The 17,700-nt window shown below is 49.5% G+C and overlaps 1 protein-coding gene across 1 annotated transcript; it reads left to right on the top strand.

The window, feature by feature from the left end:
• The first annotated feature begins 11,293 nt into the window (after positions 1-11,293).
• LOC119325267 (transcription factor bHLH94-like) lies at positions 11,294-13,407 on the top strand. The gene is made up of 3 exons (XM_037599007.1): positions 11,294-11,968; positions 12,075-12,551; positions 12,935-13,407. The coding sequence occupies exons 1-3, from the start codon at positions 11,525-11,527 to the stop codon at positions 13,052-13,054; spliced, it is 1,041 nt and encodes a 346-aa protein (XP_037454904.1). The 5' UTR covers positions 11,294-11,524; the 3' UTR covers positions 13,055-13,407.
• The last annotated feature ends 4,293 nt before the right edge of the window (positions 13,408-17,700 follow it).

Here is a 17,700-nt window from a genome sequence, read left to right as displayed (position 1 = left end):
TGTCCCACTGTATGGACATTGTAGGGATGTGGTAGGGCTATAAAGTGTGCATATTTAGTGTATCTATCGACCACCACCAGGATGACTTCTTTGCTCTGGGATTTAGGCAGACGTTCGATGAAGTCCATTGTGATATCAGTCGAAGCTTGAGTGGGAATGGGTAGTGGCTCAAGAAGGCCTGGATAATGGCAGTGTTCTGCCTTGGCTCTTTGATAGACAGCACATTCAGCAATGAAATTATGCACCTGTTTTTTCATTCCTGGCCAATAAAAAATTCTCTTGAGCCTTTGGTAGTTGGCAACCATACCCGAATGTCCACCTAGAGCAGAACTATGAAAAGAGTTGATTATCTGAGTTCTTACATGCTCATCTTGCCCAATGTAAACTCTCCCTTTATATCGTAAGATACCTCCCATTAGTGTATAAGGAGAATCTTTCTCTGGGGCTACTGCAAGCTGCTGTAACAACTGCTTGCAGTGTTCATCTTCCTCATAACTTTTTTCAACAGTTTCAATCCAGAGGGGAGTCAATTTAGTTACTGCCATGAGGGTGTTATCCTTCCTGCTCAATGCATCGGCCACTTTATTTTCCTTCCCCTTTTTGTACTCGATTGAGTAGTTGAATTCCAAGAGTTTGAGGAGGAGTTTGTGTTGCAAGCCTCCTGATACTTTTTGCTCTGTGATGAACTTGAGACTTTGTTGGTCAGTTTTGATCACTAGTTCTGCCCCATAGAGGTAGTGTCTCCAATTTTTGAGTGCTTCTAAAATTGCTAGGGCCTCCTTCTCATAGGTGGACATGGCAGCTGCTTTGACCCCTAGTGTTTTACTAAAAATAGGCCAAGGGTTTCCCGTTTTGCATAAGGACTGCTCCAAGGCTAGTACCACTAGCGTCAGTCTCAAGTACAAACTTTTCCTTGAAATTGGCAGAGCTAGTACAGGTGCAGTTGTTAGTTGCAGCTTCAGCTCATTGAATGCAGCAGTTTGTTCCTCTGTCCATTTGAAGGAGTTCTTCTTAAGAAAGTTGTGCAATGGCCTGCAGATGTTACCATAGTTGGCTACAAATCTTCTGTAGTACCCCGCCATTCCCAAGAAGCTTCTTAGTTGTGTTAAGGTCTTTGGGAGGGGCCATTGCTGGACAATTAGGATTTTGCTGGGGTCTGTAGCCACTCCTTCTGATGATATTATATGGCCCAAGTACTCCACTTGATTTGTAGCAAAGACACACTTGCTCTGCTTAGCATAAAGTTGTTGTTTCCTCAGTATGTCCAGTACTATTCTCAGATGTTTGAGGTGTTCTTGGAGTGTTTTGCTGTAGATCAGGATGTCATCAAAGAAGACCAAGATAAATTTCCGCAAATACAGCTCAAAGATATAGTTCATTAGGGCTTGGAACATTGTTGGGGCGTTTGTCAGGCCAAATGGCATAACCAAGTACTCATAGTGCCCCAAGTAAGTTGTGAAGGTTGTTTTGTGGATATCCTCATTTTTCATTCTTATCTGGTAGTACCCTGATCTTAGATCGATTTTAAAGAAATAGCTTGCCCCATGCAACTCATCCAACAGGTCTTCAATTATTGGAATGGGGAATTTATTCTTTACTGTTTGCTCGTTTACTTTCCTAAAATATGTGCATAGCCTCCCAGTGTCGTCCTTTTTCTTCACTAACAGTGCTGGAGCAGCATATGGACTGTCACTGGGTCTGATTACTTAGTTATCCAGCAGGTGCTTAATTTGCTTTTCCATTTCTTCCTTTTGCTGATGGGGAACTCGGTATGGTCTCATTCTTGGTGGTTCTGACCCTACTTTAAGTGGGATAGCATGGTCAAATTTCCTTTCTGGAGGTAGACCTGATGGCTCAGCAAAGACATCAGCATACTCCTCTAATAATGCTTGCACCTCTGGATGTTCTATAGTTTCTGTGGGCTCCCTTTTGGATAGAGGAAATAGGTAATAACCTTCCACCACTTTGGGTTGCAGAGCAATAAGCTTGTGTAAGAGCATCTCCAACAGCCGCGCTAAGCGCGCGCGCAAAAAACCTGTTTGCCGTGAGCGCTTCGGCTGGTTCAGCGCGGCCATGAGCGCTGGCTCCAGCAGCCGCGCTATAATGCAGCACGCGCGTGCCGCTCCAGCAGCGCGCAAAAATGCAGCGCGCGTGACTCGTCGGGCGCGCGCGAAAATGGGTTTGAAACAATTATCAAAATGAACATGGAAATTTGTCACAAACACTTTCCAACAAAGTTCATGCCCACAAGTTTATCCAACCAAGTTCAAAATGCAAACTAAAAGTTCATGCCCACAAGACATAAATGAAAGACACATCAAACATCTTCCTCGTCTTCGTCCTCATCTTCCGAAGACGATTCTTCCGCCTCCGAAGATGAATCTTCCTCCCTATCCTCATCACGCATCGCATCACGTGAAGCTCCGACGGTGTTGGCAAGATCTTCAATGGCATCTTCATGGGAATGTGTGTGAGGAGGCACATTGAAAGACATTCCACCCATGGCCGAGGTGCACCCATGCCTCCCATAAGAGTAGTGAAACTCATGCCTCCCATGGCGGCCATAGCGTCAGAGGGTGCTCCAGAGCCACCCATGCCTCCCATGGCAGCCGGAGGTGCACCCATGCCTCCCATGGTGCCCAAGCCACCCATGCCTCCCATGGCGGCCGGAGGTGCACCCATGCCTCCCATGGCTCCCAAGCCACCCATGCCTCCCATGGCGCCGCCCGCCACCCATGCCGCCAAGGCCACCGCCACCCATTGTGCAGATCATGGCTCTTTTTTGCATCAAAACTTCTTCACGGGCAAGGTTGACATATTCCTTTTGCTCACCATTGAACGAAGATGTGTCCAAGAAGAACAAGTACTTCTCCCATTCCGACAACCTAGATCGCTCCTCCATGCCCACCTTCCTCTCCTCCAATGCCACTTTCCTCTCCTCGGCGGCCACTCTCCTCTCCTCGGCGGCCACTCTCCTCTCCTCGGCCTCCAACCTCCTCTCCTCGGCCGTGGCATCTTGGTTCCTTGCCATTTTCCTCACCTTGTTGGCTTATTTTCTTGCCTTCACAATAGCTTCCATAGCATTTTTGAGCTCATCATCTACTTTCCTCTTCTTCTTTTCTGTTTTGTCTTTCTTGCACCCATCCGGTCGTTCTGGCTTCGAGTATGAAACCGAGTTGGGTGTGGGGCTTCTCTTGCCGTCATCACTTGATGCATCCTCCTCATCATCATCATCATCCACCTCAATTGTTTGCTTGCGTTTGTTGCTCAAATGCAAATCATCCAAACCATCACGATTCTTCCATTTCTCTTCATTCTTTAACACTTCATAGCAATGAGACAAGGTAAAGAACCTTCCTTTCTTGATCTTCCCCTTCTTAGTTTTCCTCGTCTCTTCTTTGAACAAGTTTTGTGCAATGTTGAACTACAAGAAAAACAAAACAAGTTAGCACTTCTGACACCAAAAACAAGTATGAGATGAACATATATGAGATGCCACTTACTCTATCATCCTCATTTGTGCCACTTGGGTTAATCTTGTCAACTGACTTTTGTGCGGCCGCCCACTTTTGACAATCCGAGTTGATTGTGGATCATCGGGACCGAAGTGATCTCTCCGAGCGGTCAATTCCACTCATGTTGTGATCATCAAAGTATTCTTTCATTCGCCCCCAATACGCATCTCTACTTTGATCACCTCCAATGGATGGATCCCTCGACACTTGCAAATAAGTATTGCATAGTAACTTGTCATCGTTGGTGCTGTAATTGCCCGCTCTTCCTTTCGGTGCGTCGACAATGCCCTCACCCTCCTCGTCCACCTCAAACTCATGGTCTTCCAAATGGATGTCATTGGTTTGAGACCAATGCGAATTGTTGGACCCAACACCCATAGTTGACATATATGCATCATCATTTAGACTACAATTTTTTTTGAGAACAATGCAAATAAGCTATCTATATGTGAGATGATGCATTAAAAAAACAAGAAGAAAATAAAATTTGGAATTCTTTTCACGTTGGGGGCATTTCGTCGAACACATGGTGCGCGTCGGCGGCCGGCTCAACGAGTGAGCTTGCCGGCGCTTCGGTAGTCGCCGCGGCCGTCGAACGCCCTGCAAGCTTCTTTCCCCTCGCCTTCGTGCCGCCGGAGCCGTCCGCCGCCTTGTTTTTCTTCGCCGAAGTTTTGCCCTTCTTCGGCCGCGTCGCATTGGGGAGCTTCGACGGTGCGGCGGCGGCACGGGACGGTGCCGGCGCGACGCCACCCATCGCCGTGGTCATCCACGGCGGAAAGAAGAGGCTGCGCGCGAGGCCGGCGCTCGGCGGAGCTCCGACGGTGGCGACGCCAACGCTCCCCGTGCTAGGGTTTCCGGCGGCGGCGGGCGGGTCGCGGCTGTACAACAGGGTGAGCGGGGTGCCGGTGTGCGCGTCCATGGGTGGCAGGGCGCCGGCGCCGGCGCGCGTGGGCGTAGGAGGAGGAGAGGAGAGAGCGCGGCGCGAGCGGTCGAGTGTGCCGCGCGCTGTAGCAGGCGCTCGAAATACACCGCGCGGGATGGCGTTTCCGACAGCGCGCCCAACTAGTTATAGCGCGCGCACCGTTTTTGCGCGCCTGCTGGAGCGACCCGCCGCGTTGCGCGCGTGCTAAAATCGACTAATTTGCGGCGCGACGCTAGTTTAGCACGGCTGTTGGAGATGCTCTAAGGATATTGGTTTTATGCCTTTTCCAAAAGACCAATCCTTAAGTGTTATTTTCTTTTTCCTCTGCCAATTGATTATCATGTGTTTGATGTCATAATCTGTTGTAATTGGGTTGTGAGCTCCTAGCCAATCACAGCCAAGTATGATATCATACCCTTTGAGAGGTAGGATTTTGAAATCATTGAAAAATTCATGTCCTTGAATCCTGTACTGGGCCTCTGGCAGGTAAGCTCCAGTTTGCAATTTCCCTCCTCCAGCAATAAGGACTGACTGCAGTGCAGTTTTCTTGATAGTGCATGATGTTTTTGTGGCAAACTTTAGATCTATGAAAGTATGTGTGTTGCCTGAATCTACTAAGGCAACTCCTTTCTTGCCACCAATCTCCACTTGCAGGGTGAAGGTTGACACTGTGCTTTTCCCTTTCATTGCCTGGACTGAAATCTGCATAACTTGTTCTTCATCGATTGGGGACGTGGCAGGTTGTTCGGTTTCAGTCTCAGTGTGCACTAGTTGCATTTCTTCATCTGGAGCATTGTCCACTTCTTCACTGGCCATAAGGTTGAGGGATTTATACTGGGCATATTTATGGCCCAGAAACCATTTTTGTCCACAGTACCTGCATTGTCCTGGTTCTTTAAACTTACTCTCTGGTTTGTGAGCAAGTTCGTCTCCTGGTTTAGTAGTTGGGAATTCAGGTGGTCTGTATTTGTTCTAGTAGGAAGTAGTTGTAGAGGTTTTCTGGAAGGTGTTTTGGGAGTTGTATCTTCTAGTTTGGGCAGAAGCTCCTTGCTCCATATCTCTTGCACTTCCACTGCTTCATAAAGAGAAGTGGGTTTGAATGATTTCAAATAGTGCTTAATTTCTCCTCTCAGCCCATTTATGTAACATTTGATGTAATAGCCCTCTTTGACATCTGGGTTTTCCTTTTTATAAGCTGCCATTTTATCTTCAAACTTGTCAGTATACTCGGATACTGAACTGGAGCCTTGTCTCGGGGAATTAAACTCCTCCGCAGCTTCATAAGAGCTATTTTCCTGGAATCTTTTGCATAAGACCTGGCAAAGCTGTTGCCAATTGAGATTTTCTTCCAGCACCCCAGAATTTCTCAGCCATGTATCCGCTTTTCCAGTGATATACATTTGAGCATAGTCCAATTTAGCGTCCTCAGGTACATATACCATAGCAAAGTACTTCTCTGTAGTTCTCAACCACTATTGTGGATTTGTTCCATCAAATTTAGGGAAGTCCATCTTTGGTGCTTTAGCTATTGATCTATAGAATTGGGCTTCCCTGTCAAATCCATAATTCCTATCTCCTCTGCCCCATTGTTCCGGTGGTCTGACTTGGTGTTGTTCCTGTACAACTCTTTGCTCAGGCTGGTGCCCTCTGTACTGTTGGTGCACATTTCCTTGAGGGGGTGGAGCAGGTGGTGGGTATGGGGTTTGGGGATGATGTGGAGTAAAATGGGGTCGAAATTGGTTTGGTGGGGGGTATATCTGATGCTGTGGGAGTTGTGGTGGTGGTGGTTGGGGTGGTGGATGGTATGGATAATGGTTTTGTTGGTAAGGGTATTGCTGCTGTCCTTGTGTTGCAGGGTACAGGGATGTAGTGTAGTGATGGTTTGGGTAGTTGTTGGGCATCTGGGTTGGGTATGGATGGAAAAAGGGTGGGTTTTGAGCATAATGGGGTTGTTGGTTTGTGGCCCAAGGAGGGTATTGTTCCTGGTAAGAGCTTGGTGGCACATTTGGCGTTTGGTAGGCTTGTTGGTGCTCCCAATTTGCCGCCTCTTGTTCATAATATTCGGGAGGTTGATCCATGTGTGTCTGCAGCTCCTGTAGAGACTCTAGGGGCTCATACCTGACTGTCTCTCTTGCTTGATCAGGTCATCTCCTCCAGTGTGGTGGTTCTGTGTGCCAACTCGCTTGCTCATTTTGATCAAGGTTGGGTTGGGATTGGGATTTCTGACCAACTTCAGTTTCCTTCCCTCTGTTACCTGTTGTTGGTGGAGTGCTTGGTGCCCCTTTTTCCTTCAGCAGCGCTTTCATTCTTTTCAGGGTCTCATTCAGAGCAGTAACTTGCTCTTGCATCCCATCTACCTTGCTGTTGATTTCCTCGGTTCTTGCCCCGACATGGTCCAGATCAAGCTTCATGGCGGCCACTTCTTGGGCGTCCGCCTTCTCCTCTTGTGTCTTCGATTTCACCATCGGGTCGCAAGCGAGGTCCGGAATTTTACCAAGGAACAAGTCCTGAACCCTTCCTGCCTGTGACCCGCTGCCGCCGCCTTGCCTCCATGTCGCCGGAGATGCACGGATCTTCCTGAGTCACGGGATTTTACTGCAGCGGCGATGTGCCGATGCAACCGTACTCGAGCTACAGATTTGCGCCCGAATTGGTCTACCACCGCCTGCGCCTCCCGGATCCGTATTCACCGCCGCCTAGAACGCCTCCGAAGACCGTTAGCCTCTAATACCAATTGTCAGATCCCAGTGGGGATCGACTCGAAATTCTTGACTCCCGATGTGGAGCACCCGCGATAAGTGGGGATTTCTACAGCCTAGCTAAAGAGATAAACAAGAACAAAAGGGAAAGTAGCGAGGGTTGGCAATAATTCATTTTCATGCCTCTCGCACCCGCGGGGTGGAGTATAAGTACAGAGATTTTATAGCCACCGATAGTTTGTGGTAAACTGTAACTGGTGACTACCAGTGACTAGCTACAGGTGAAGTTACCAGCCATCTCAGCCGTCGGTCTGAAGTGGATCTCAGCCGTTGGATTTCATTGACTTAACTGAACCATTATCTGAACTGAAGATCGACACTTCGTCAGTAACATACAGAATCTGACACGACGTAATCATGCAGTGGCCGGGAGTCTCGCGAGGCTGGCGGCGCATGGCACGTAGGCATGGAGACTCGGCGAGATCAGATCACGTGCGGCAGATGCGATCCGACAGCGTGCAGCCCGCAGTAATCTGTGGCGGCGGCGGATGGATCAATCAGGGCTGGTGCGGCGTGCCAGGGCAAGGCCCATGTGCGAGCGCTAACGCAGGTGGTGCCCCAAGTAACGAGGCCAAAGCCCACTAGGGCGAAGTGGCGTGGTGGACACAGGCCGCCTAAAGCGCTACACTGGAGGCATGTTCGAGATTGGATTGGTGCTGGTACGTGCGCGGGGTTGTGATGATGTGTAGAGTCAACGAGGCTGGCAAAGCTACATGAGAATTTGTTAAAAGAAAAAACAGGATTCGTTTCCGAACGGAGCTGCTACAGCGTGTCAAAACATGGGAGTTCCAATTACATCATGTTGATCTATAGCGTGGAAAAGTAAAGTACAAGAACATATTCAAAAAGAGTCAAGGGTGCTACACGCATGAAGATAAAGGGGAAACGATGCCAGTGATGTGCGGCGTGCGTATAAGGCTCGGAGGAGTCTGGAGCTCGTCGTGGCAGGATCATGCATACACAGGGCGTCAAGCATGGCACGGAGATGTGCATGGTGGACACGACGCAGGGTGGAGCATGGTTGCAGTCGGATAATTTCGACTGGGTTTGGACTGGACAGTCTGATGGATCGACGTGGATGTCGGTCAAAGCAGAAGACGGCGGTGATTTCAGCGACAACGATGTAGGAGCGTGATGCTGATGGTGGCCAACTTCTGGGGCGTGGAAACACGTGGTGCAGGCCTGAGGGCTTGTGCGACTTCGACAAGACTATGGCGCAGGGTTGATTCAAGGAAGTGTACACATGAGAGCTTGAAGTCGACGGGGCGGGGGGTAGCATGGCGCAGCTACATGGAGTCATGTTGAAGGTGGAGCTGGAGTTTGACGGAAGACTTCACTCTGTGCTGATGGAGGGGCTACGGTGTAAGATATCGGAGAATCGAAGCCTATTTCAGTGGGATAGCGAGAGACACGTGGATCGGACTGGGGCCCAATGGTCTGATGGAGACGTGATACTCGGCTTCGGTCGGTGATGATCGGTGGTTCTCTGCAGTGGGGGTTGAGGTAGTGTGGCTAGCTACCCGGGAGACTCAACCAGGACAGCAGAGGCTCGATGCGGTGATAGTGGCGAGGCGTGCGGTAAGCACGGGACACAGCGACACACCAAGGCACTAATGGTGAGACGTGTGGTCAAACAAAGTGTGCAGGGGTGCTGAAGCAGTGTTGACGAGTAGCAGATTCAAGTTGGTGACGGGGTCTATCGGTGCCGGTTGATGGACAGGAGTTGACCATGGAGAATCTGAGAAAGTGACAGAAAGTCTGAAATTGTCAAAAGCTGGGAGAGTACATGGCCGTATATTCTGTGATGTTCAGTGCACATGGCAAAGTGCAGATGACAAGTACAGAAGGAGGCGGAGTGCTATAGCTATGGGACATGTCAAAGACTATCCGAGAAAAGGGTGAGACAACTGTGAATTTGACTTAGGGTGATACAAGGCGACGGTGAAATTCCTTCAAGTTTCAGATAGACGGTCAAGAAAGAGCGGTGGTATTGAGTTCAGGTAACTCTTATATGTGGCGTCCAATATGCGAGTTGTTCATTTTCACGCAGATAGTGATCGGTGTGTGATGGTGTTGAACGGATTCTCGAAAGTTGGAAGCACAAAGTAGAGTAATGAGGAACTTAATTTTGCTCGAGGGTTGACTGTGAAGAAGACGAGAAGGGACTACAGTTGCAGGTAGAGTCACATGGAGTCTGGGAGTAGCAGCGGTGCTCATGACGTATCTCAAGTCCAATGTACATGGAGGTTCGACGCACGGACGAATTCAAGATTGTGGAGAATATTCGCCAAGGTGGAGTTTGTTAGAGTTGTGTCGAATATTATTATACAAGTTAGGTTACAGTTGGACTTGGAGTCGTACAGTGTGTAGACGGGATATGGAGTCGTGTCTAAGTAGGACACTTGTATCTTAGGCCTCTCATATATAGTGAGGGTAGAAACACGATGTAACCTATGCCAACATAATAGCACAGGCACGTGGGGGAGCCGGCGGCGTGTGCCGGCTCCCGGGCGGCCGGTGTGCGGTATTGTAGCGGTGTCATGGGGAGGAGCGTCCATAGTCATGCCCCGGGGATGTAGCCATATCGGTGAACCTCGTTAACAAATCTCGGTGTCGTGCTTGTGTGATTGCTTGGTCCTCGGTAGATCGACGGAGTGCCTCAGATTTATTCTAACACACGCTCTCTCACAAACGGACTAAAAATAGATATTATTCTTGAAGTATGGATAAACCATGAGCTCGAAAAGTTAGTTTGCATGTGGTGGAACCAACTCGTCGGGGTTCAAGTCATACATTTAGCTTTCTGAGGCGCACATAAGGGATAGTGTGTGTGTGTGTGTGTGTCGGCTGAGTCTCTCTGAGGCGCACATAAGGGATAGTGTGTGTGTGTGTGTGTGTGTGTTTGTGTTCATAGGAATGAGTGCATACACGTATATGTGTGTGTTCATAGGAATGAGTGCATGCGTGTATATATGAGTCTTTGCATCTGTACCGTCTTAAAAAAATGCCACACTTTTTATGACAATCAATAACATAATATATTTATAGTAGGGAATTGTACATGGTAGGGATACGTAAGCAACGAATACAAAATAAAGTCTAAAAAGAATGAGCAACTCTTCGAGGTCTTCAAACTCTTTCTTCTTTCATGACACATTTTTGTATTTTTCTGAAGGCAGCCGTTGGAAAATAACAAATGTATCAAACCATAGACCTGCAAATACCAAAGAGGGTTCTCCCATAGTTTTAATTTGAGCCGCAATGCCAAGGTTGCGATGCACACACGCAGCCATTAAAGTAATCAACCAACATCAGCAGGAGTACCATCACCAATATTCCTGGGATAAAAAAACAAACAACCATGTCAACGTCGCTGCGACCCGAGAGTATGAATCACCATTGTCTAGGACGTAGCAGCCGGGACAAATATTGCGAGGACAATCCTCCTCGCGGCGACCATGAGGAAAAATTCAAAACCGATCTGATGAAGCAAGATCTGAAGGACCATACCTAGACAATTTTAACCTTTCAACACCACCATTGACGTCGGGAAGGAGATCTCGTCGTCGAACGAAGGGATAAAGATTACTTATTGTAGACGATGACATCTCCAAAGAAGAAGACGATTACCAAAATCCTAAACCAATCTAATGAGAACACTACTATTATTAGGAACTCCACTCATAGATCGGGTTCCCCACCCCTCCCGGCGCCGGCGAGGTTGGCTTGAGGAGGGGGAACCAATCTATGCTGGAGGGGTAGGTGCTTGGCGACGGCTAGGTCTTTTCCCAGGAGCTAACTTAACGGAACCGAAACCTAATTTGAGTTGGACTATAAAATCGCCACACTTTTTTGTACATTCGAAAATTTGCTACCGGTACGCACGGAATGGACCGTGAAGCCTGTCTTCAAACCCCTAAAAAAAGAGCCGGTTTTCAAAAGAAAATAAAAAACCACGCCACGTGTATTGCGTTTTTCTTGGGGCATGTTTTTCTTGGCAAAGCCAATGTTGCATTTCCGGATGACTCGCATGCCGTCCCGTCATCTATGCACATCCATCCTCTCTTCTCTCTCTCTCTCTCTCTCTCTCTCTCTGCCATGGCACGACGCCGTGCCGTGCAGTGCCAGCAGTCCGACCAAATCATAGCCTAATCACACCGCAAACCACGTAAGCCCCGCGCCCCGGCCGCTCCAGTGGCGCGAGTATAAATTATTCTGGCCATGGAGCCATCAGACATGGACCGAGAGCTAGAAGCTAGGTAGTGAGACATCTCTCTTCCGCGTGCACATCTGCACTTTCGTCAATTCCTTGATCAAGCCGAGCGCGTATGGCGTTGGAGGCCGTGGTGTTCTCGAAAGGGTTCTTCGGGCGCTGCGCCATGGCTGCCGAAGGAGTTGGAGGAGGCGGTGGGTTTTGGGGCGGGAATGGCCACGGGCACGGCGGTGGCATGGACTTGGACGGAAGCAACGCCCATTGCGGCGCCGCCGTTGCGAGCACCGAAGCCCCGGAAGGAAGTTCCTCCTTGCCGGCGCTGCTGCCGCCGGGGCACGGAGGTGACCGTGGAGACGCGGACGACGGTGCCGTGGGCGCGGCGTCGGCATCAGGTGCGGCAGGGAGGAGGAAGCGGCGAAGAGCGAGGAGCGTGAAGAACATTGAGGAGGCGGAGAGCCAGCGGTTGACCCACATCGCCGTCGAGCGAAACCGCCGCAGGCAAATGAACGAGTACCTTGGCGTGCTCCGGTCCCTCATGCCGGCCTCCTATGTGCACAGGGTGCGTACTCCTCACCCCTTTGCTATAGTGCTTGTTTGTACGGTCATTTCGTGAAAACTTGGATGTAATTTTCCTACCTTTTTCAAACTTGATCGATTGCGAACAGGGCGACCAGGCATCCATAATTGGCGGCGCGATCAACTACGTCAAGGAGCTGGAGCAGCTAGTTCAATCCCTGGAGGCGCACCGGCACGCCCCCCTCCGCGACGACTGTCCCGTCAGCGGCGACGTCTCCACCGCTGTGGTGCCCTTCGCAGACTTCTTCACCTTCCCGCAGTACACGATGAGCGTCCGCCACGCACCTGAGGCCGCCGCAGCCACAGCAGAAGCAGCAGACGCACTCGCGGACGACGGCAGAGGCAATGCAGCCGACGGCGACACGACGTCGGGCTCGAAGCAGTCGGCCGTGGCGGATATCGAGGTGACCATCGTGGAGAGCCACGCGAGCCTGAAGGTGCTGTCGCGGCGGCGGCCGAGGCAGCTGCTGAGGATCGTGGCGGGGCTGCAGGGCCACCGGCTCGCCGTGCTGCACCTCAACGCCACCAGCGCCGGCCACATGGCCCTCTACTGCCTCAGCCTCAAGGTACGTACGTACTCCACACTCCACAGACTCCCCATGCTAGCTAGCTGTAGCTGTTTCTTTTTCGAGACCATTCTCGCTCGCTTGGCAGCGCGTGACGCCGAAACAACTAACTGGCCTCATTTTCCGCGCCCTTGTCCGGGACGGCTCCTCCAAAACATCACACCTCCGCGTGTTTCACCACAAAGATGAAGCAGCATTATTGTTTTGACGCTAGATGAGGGGCTGCATGGATTGACTGCCACAGTGTTTGCTGCCGTAGCGTCATGTAGTGACCGCAGGATCATCGAACGTCCATTTCTTTGTGTCGTAGACTCACTAGTACGTAGCAAATGAATTCATGTGAACCGCTCTGTGTCGGGTTGATGATGCCGTGATGACTGCAGGTGGAAGACGACTGCCGGCTCTCGTCGGTGGATGACATCGCCGCGGCGGTCCACCGCATCGTCGAGACGATCGAGCGTGAGGAGGAGGAGGAACAGCGCCAGCAGCAGAGCTGTACGTAGGTAGCTCGAGGCATTCATGTTAACAATTCACGAGCTACTCCTAATTACTTGCAGCCTTGTAGGCACGGCAACTTGATAGCTCTCTATGTAATGTACCTTTATGTACTCTGCCTATGTACCTATGCATGTCCTACGCATCTCTCCGCGTGTTATCTGGTTGTGCGTGCACGGCATGGGCAGGAGTGGGGTTTCCGTCCATGTCCCACGCGCCCTAGTGCCGGAGCCTCTTGGACATATTGTACGGTTGACACTACGTGGGCACGATTGACATGCATGTACAATTAAGGCTTACTTGGTTCGGTACCAATAATCGAAGGGAAAAAATGATCAGTATAACTTTTAATGTTATTTTACTTTTTACGGATCGTTTTGTGGTCAGTTGTCTTTTCATTGTACTCTAGCCACCGTTTTCTTTGATAATTATCAGATCTAATATGTCTTTCTTTGGGGGGTAAAATAACACATTAGAGAATCCCATATTTTGTCAAGACCAAATGTTGCCGAAGTTAGAATGTATTAAGAAAAATGGTCAAAGAATTTGTAGCCAACCAATTGGTATCCTGTTTCTAGATTTGCCAATACATTGGTATCCTATATATTGGCATCAAACGAGCTACAACTAGTTAAATAAAAAAAACTTTTTATCCTAGTTGGTTTCCACTACTAAGGATTGTTCAGTTTTTGGAAAACCACAGTTTTACTTCTTTTCTGTTTGGTTTGGTGGTACTATGAAAATGCACTTTCACTCCATTTCTGCATGGTCAATGGCGTTTCACCATTTTCTTTGTTCAAAAATATCCCTAAGTAGCTGGCGGACAGGCTCTCTGTATATAGGTCACTTGCATGCGGGACTCATCCGAAGGGAAGAAAGGGGGGAAAGGTAAAAATAAAAAGGGGAAAAACTTGATCTCTCCCCTCCTCTCTCCGCCATCATGCCCCCACTACACGTCCTCTCGATCACCCTTCTTCCTTCCACTGTGGCATCATCAGCGTGCGGACAGGAACGACAATGCATACAGGCAAAGACACAACCCGACGGACAAGTCGAACATGTCTTGGCCGCGCCAATGCATATGGGGTGAATGACAGTCAACTCTGAATGACCGTACTTGCATTGTACTCCCTCCGTCCGAAAATACTTGTCATCAAAATAGATAAAAAAGATGTATTTAGAACTAAAATACGTCTAGATACATCTCTCTTTTTATCCATTTTGATGACAAGTATTTTTGGACGGAGGGAGTAGCGCAGAGAGTGCCGTGTGATGGTGATGAGGAGCAACAGGATAGAACATGAGGCGTGAGAGGTCTTGGTGATGCCCAAGGAGAGAGGGATTGACCCCTAAGCCTGAAATTTGCCGTGGATGAGTTTGTTTTCCTTGCCTCTGGTCGAGCCTCGCCACGAGCAATTTGTCACCGCAGTAGGTCCTAGCGCCCGTCTGTCCGTCTTAGCACTACTATGAGCTTCTAAATCCGCCAACGTCCATCCTTAGCAACATTGCATCGTCAACTGTCGGAAGGATATCCATACGTGCGCTCATAGAGATAAGTGTGCATGCACATATATAAGGGTCTATATTGTATTGTGTTTTCAAAATGAAATAATTAAGAAGCCACGCTAAATAATCGATTTACAGAAAAAGAGTTTCTAGGGATTTTTCATGACCCCGCAGGCAATGGTAACCATTCTGAACAAAATATATCATAATAAGAACATCGTCTCCAGCCTTACTTTGAGTTATGCTATCATATCAATGGTCCCACCGGCCGTGGGGTTAAGAGCCTGCAACACCTAACGAAGATGATATTTCCTCCGTCTGGAAAAACTTGTCTCAAGCTTATGTCTAGGTGCTAGATACATTTATCTAAAGGACAAGATTTTTCGAACGGAGGGGTATGTGTTTGGCCAGCAGATGTGCTAAGCTCCCCGCTAAATCCTAGCAACACGGCTTCACAAAAGGGATTTCAAGGTTTGGCAACAAAACGGTACTTCCTCTGTTTCATAATGGAGTGCGCATATAGATTTTCTTTAGAGAAGTCAAACTTTATAAATTTAACAAAGTATATAGATAGAACTACTAATATGTTCAATACTAAACATCTATAATATGAAAGGGCGCTAATAGGCGCCGGCGCACCGGCCGAAACTTTCGGCCGGTCTCGCGTGGGCCGCTGGATCTGTCTAACACGGATCGCGCGGAACCGCTCGATCACGCACGTATCGGACGGGCTCGATGTGGACCCGGTCGTCGTCTTCCTCATCCGCCGCGCATCGTTGACTCTGGCCGTCGTCGCCGTCTGCCACACCCCGCGTTCCTCGTGGCTCGCTGCATTGGCGGCTCTCCATGGCTGCCGCTCGCCGCTCGCTGCCACTCGCCGTCGCCACTCGCCGCCACTCGCCGTCTCCGCTGCAGCAATAAAGATACCAGATGCATAAAAAACAAGCGGTGATGGCGGCCGCCAGGTCCAACAACGTCGGGGCCGCCGGTTTCAGCATCCGTCGCAGCACCATTAGTGCATAGAAAAACAGTCGTGTGCATTAACGGCTCGCCGCTGCAGCTTTTTCGTCGCCGGTCTCTGGTTGAAGCTTTTGAAATATATGGTTGAAGCTTTTGTGTTAACGATTGTAGCTTTTTGCGTTTCCTGTCACCGGTTGAAGCATTCTATATCGCTGGTTGAACCTTTTTTTCTAGCCGGTTGAAGCTTTTTTCGTCGCCGGTTGCAACCTTTCTGATTTCCAGTCACCGGTCACCGCCGTGAAATGGTGGTACAATTACTGTCTATGGTAGTAGCAAACATTCTGTGTGGTTGCAGCAAAAAACGTTGTCGTGGCTGTCAAAGGGTTGCATCTTCTTCATGAATGATGTAGCTTTTCTCTATCGTTCGGTTGAAGCTTTTTTCATCAAAGGTTGTAGCATTTTATATAGACGGTTGTAGCTTTTCTCGATAGCACTGAACGCTTACAGCTTTCTGTATATACGGTTGAAGCATTTTTAATCTTGGGTTGAAGCTTTCCTGTCAACAGTTGCAGCACTTGCCAGCCTCCCCAGCTATCGCACATCTCTGATTGAAGCAAAAAATACCATCGGTTCCAGCAAAAAATCTCTATGGTAGTAGCAAAACCAAAACATAGTTGTAGCAAAAAACGGTCATCCGCCATCTCGCCGTGACGTCGAGGTTCCAGCAAAATTTGCGTCGTGGGGTGCAGTCCTGCCATGGCTGGTTGCAGCTCCGGCGTGGCCGGGTCCAGCGAGGTAGGGAGAGCTCCGATGCACGCGGATCCGGTCGAGGGCGGCCAGATCTGCTGAACGGCGGCACGCCTGAGAGGCCTGCGGGCGCGGGGCAATGCGTTGACCATGGCAACGGGGAGAGAGAAAGAGAGAGATGCGCGAGAGGAAGAAGAGAAAAGGGAGGAGGACTAGTCGTCTCGGGTCCATCGTGCCACGTGGTTGCTCGCCAGTGGGTCGCATCGCACGCGCGTGGACTGGACCGGCCGAAGCTTCGGCCGGTGCCCCGGCCCCAAACGTTTCCCAATATGAAAACACTTATCATGATATACCTTATTATATGTAATTGGTATTCTAGATATAGCTATTTTTTTCTATAAGCTTGAAGATAAAGAAAATTTGTATAGGTTGACTTTTTAAAAAGTCAATATGTGTTGCAATATAAAACGGAGTACTCCTAAAGGGGTTTCCAATGTTATTTTTCTTTCGAGAATAAGGGATTTCCAATGGTTGACGTGGGGATTGTTAAACCATCATCGGATCCACGTCAACCAGGAAATACGTGTCTGACGAGCCCCTTTCAGTTTCACCCGGAGGAAGAAGACGATCGACAAGCTTTTGCGGAAAGAGAGGGAGATGGACAGGGAGCATGGGCATGCATGCATGGGATCGAGAGCCAGAGGACACCGGAAACAGCACGCGCGCGAGGCGACGACGAGAGCCAGCCAACCGGCCGGGGAAAAGACGTGCCCAGCCGCTGCGCTCGTGCCGTCCCATTGACCCTCGCCCAAGTTCGGGGTGTGGAGATCGTGATCTCTGTGTGCAGAGTCCCTTCCACCCCAACAGAGCGGTTCACCTTTTCCCCTGCCCAGCCATGAATGATTGACCCCAACGATAGTCGAGAGGGCCAGCGAGATGATCAGTCCCTCCCTCTCGGGATGTTTTTTACCTCGTGATTTGACCAATGTCACCTCTGCTTGCTGCTGCGCAGACTTCGGAGTCCACTAGCATGGATGCCGACCCCAAGAGGAAAAATAAGTTTTGACTCTTTGGTGTGGCGGTGACAGATCCAGAGCACGGCATGGACGGGAGCATCTTTCTCGCCGGTGAGAGAGGCACGAGCAGGAGAAAGTGCCTTTCTCTTCTGTGGTACAGCGCAGCTAATGTCGAGACCTGGCCTTCGGGAAAGCGTCTGCATGCCCTGGCGGGACATGTCAACTCAACCCAAAACCAGAATAATTTACGAGCTAGGCAGCCAATACATATGCTTTAGATGTGGAAGAGAACTACCCAGCCATGTGGAACATTCAGCTTCGTATTCCTCGCTTACATGGCTCGTAGCCAGCTCAAACAAGTACTCCCTCCGTTCCGAATTACTTATCGCACGTATTAATATATTTAAATGTATTTTAATTCTAGA

The sequence above is a fragment of the Triticum dicoccoides genome, chromosome 6B (assembly GCF_002162155.2).
Source record: "Triticum dicoccoides isolate Atlit2015 ecotype Zavitan chromosome 6B, WEW_v2.0, whole genome shotgun sequence".
NCBI classification, from domain to species: Eukaryota; Viridiplantae; Streptophyta; class Magnoliopsida; order Poales; family Poaceae; genus Triticum; species Triticum dicoccoides.
The sequence above is the reverse complement of the archived record's forward strand: the minus strand, read 5'-3'. Positions and strand labels throughout refer to the sequence as shown.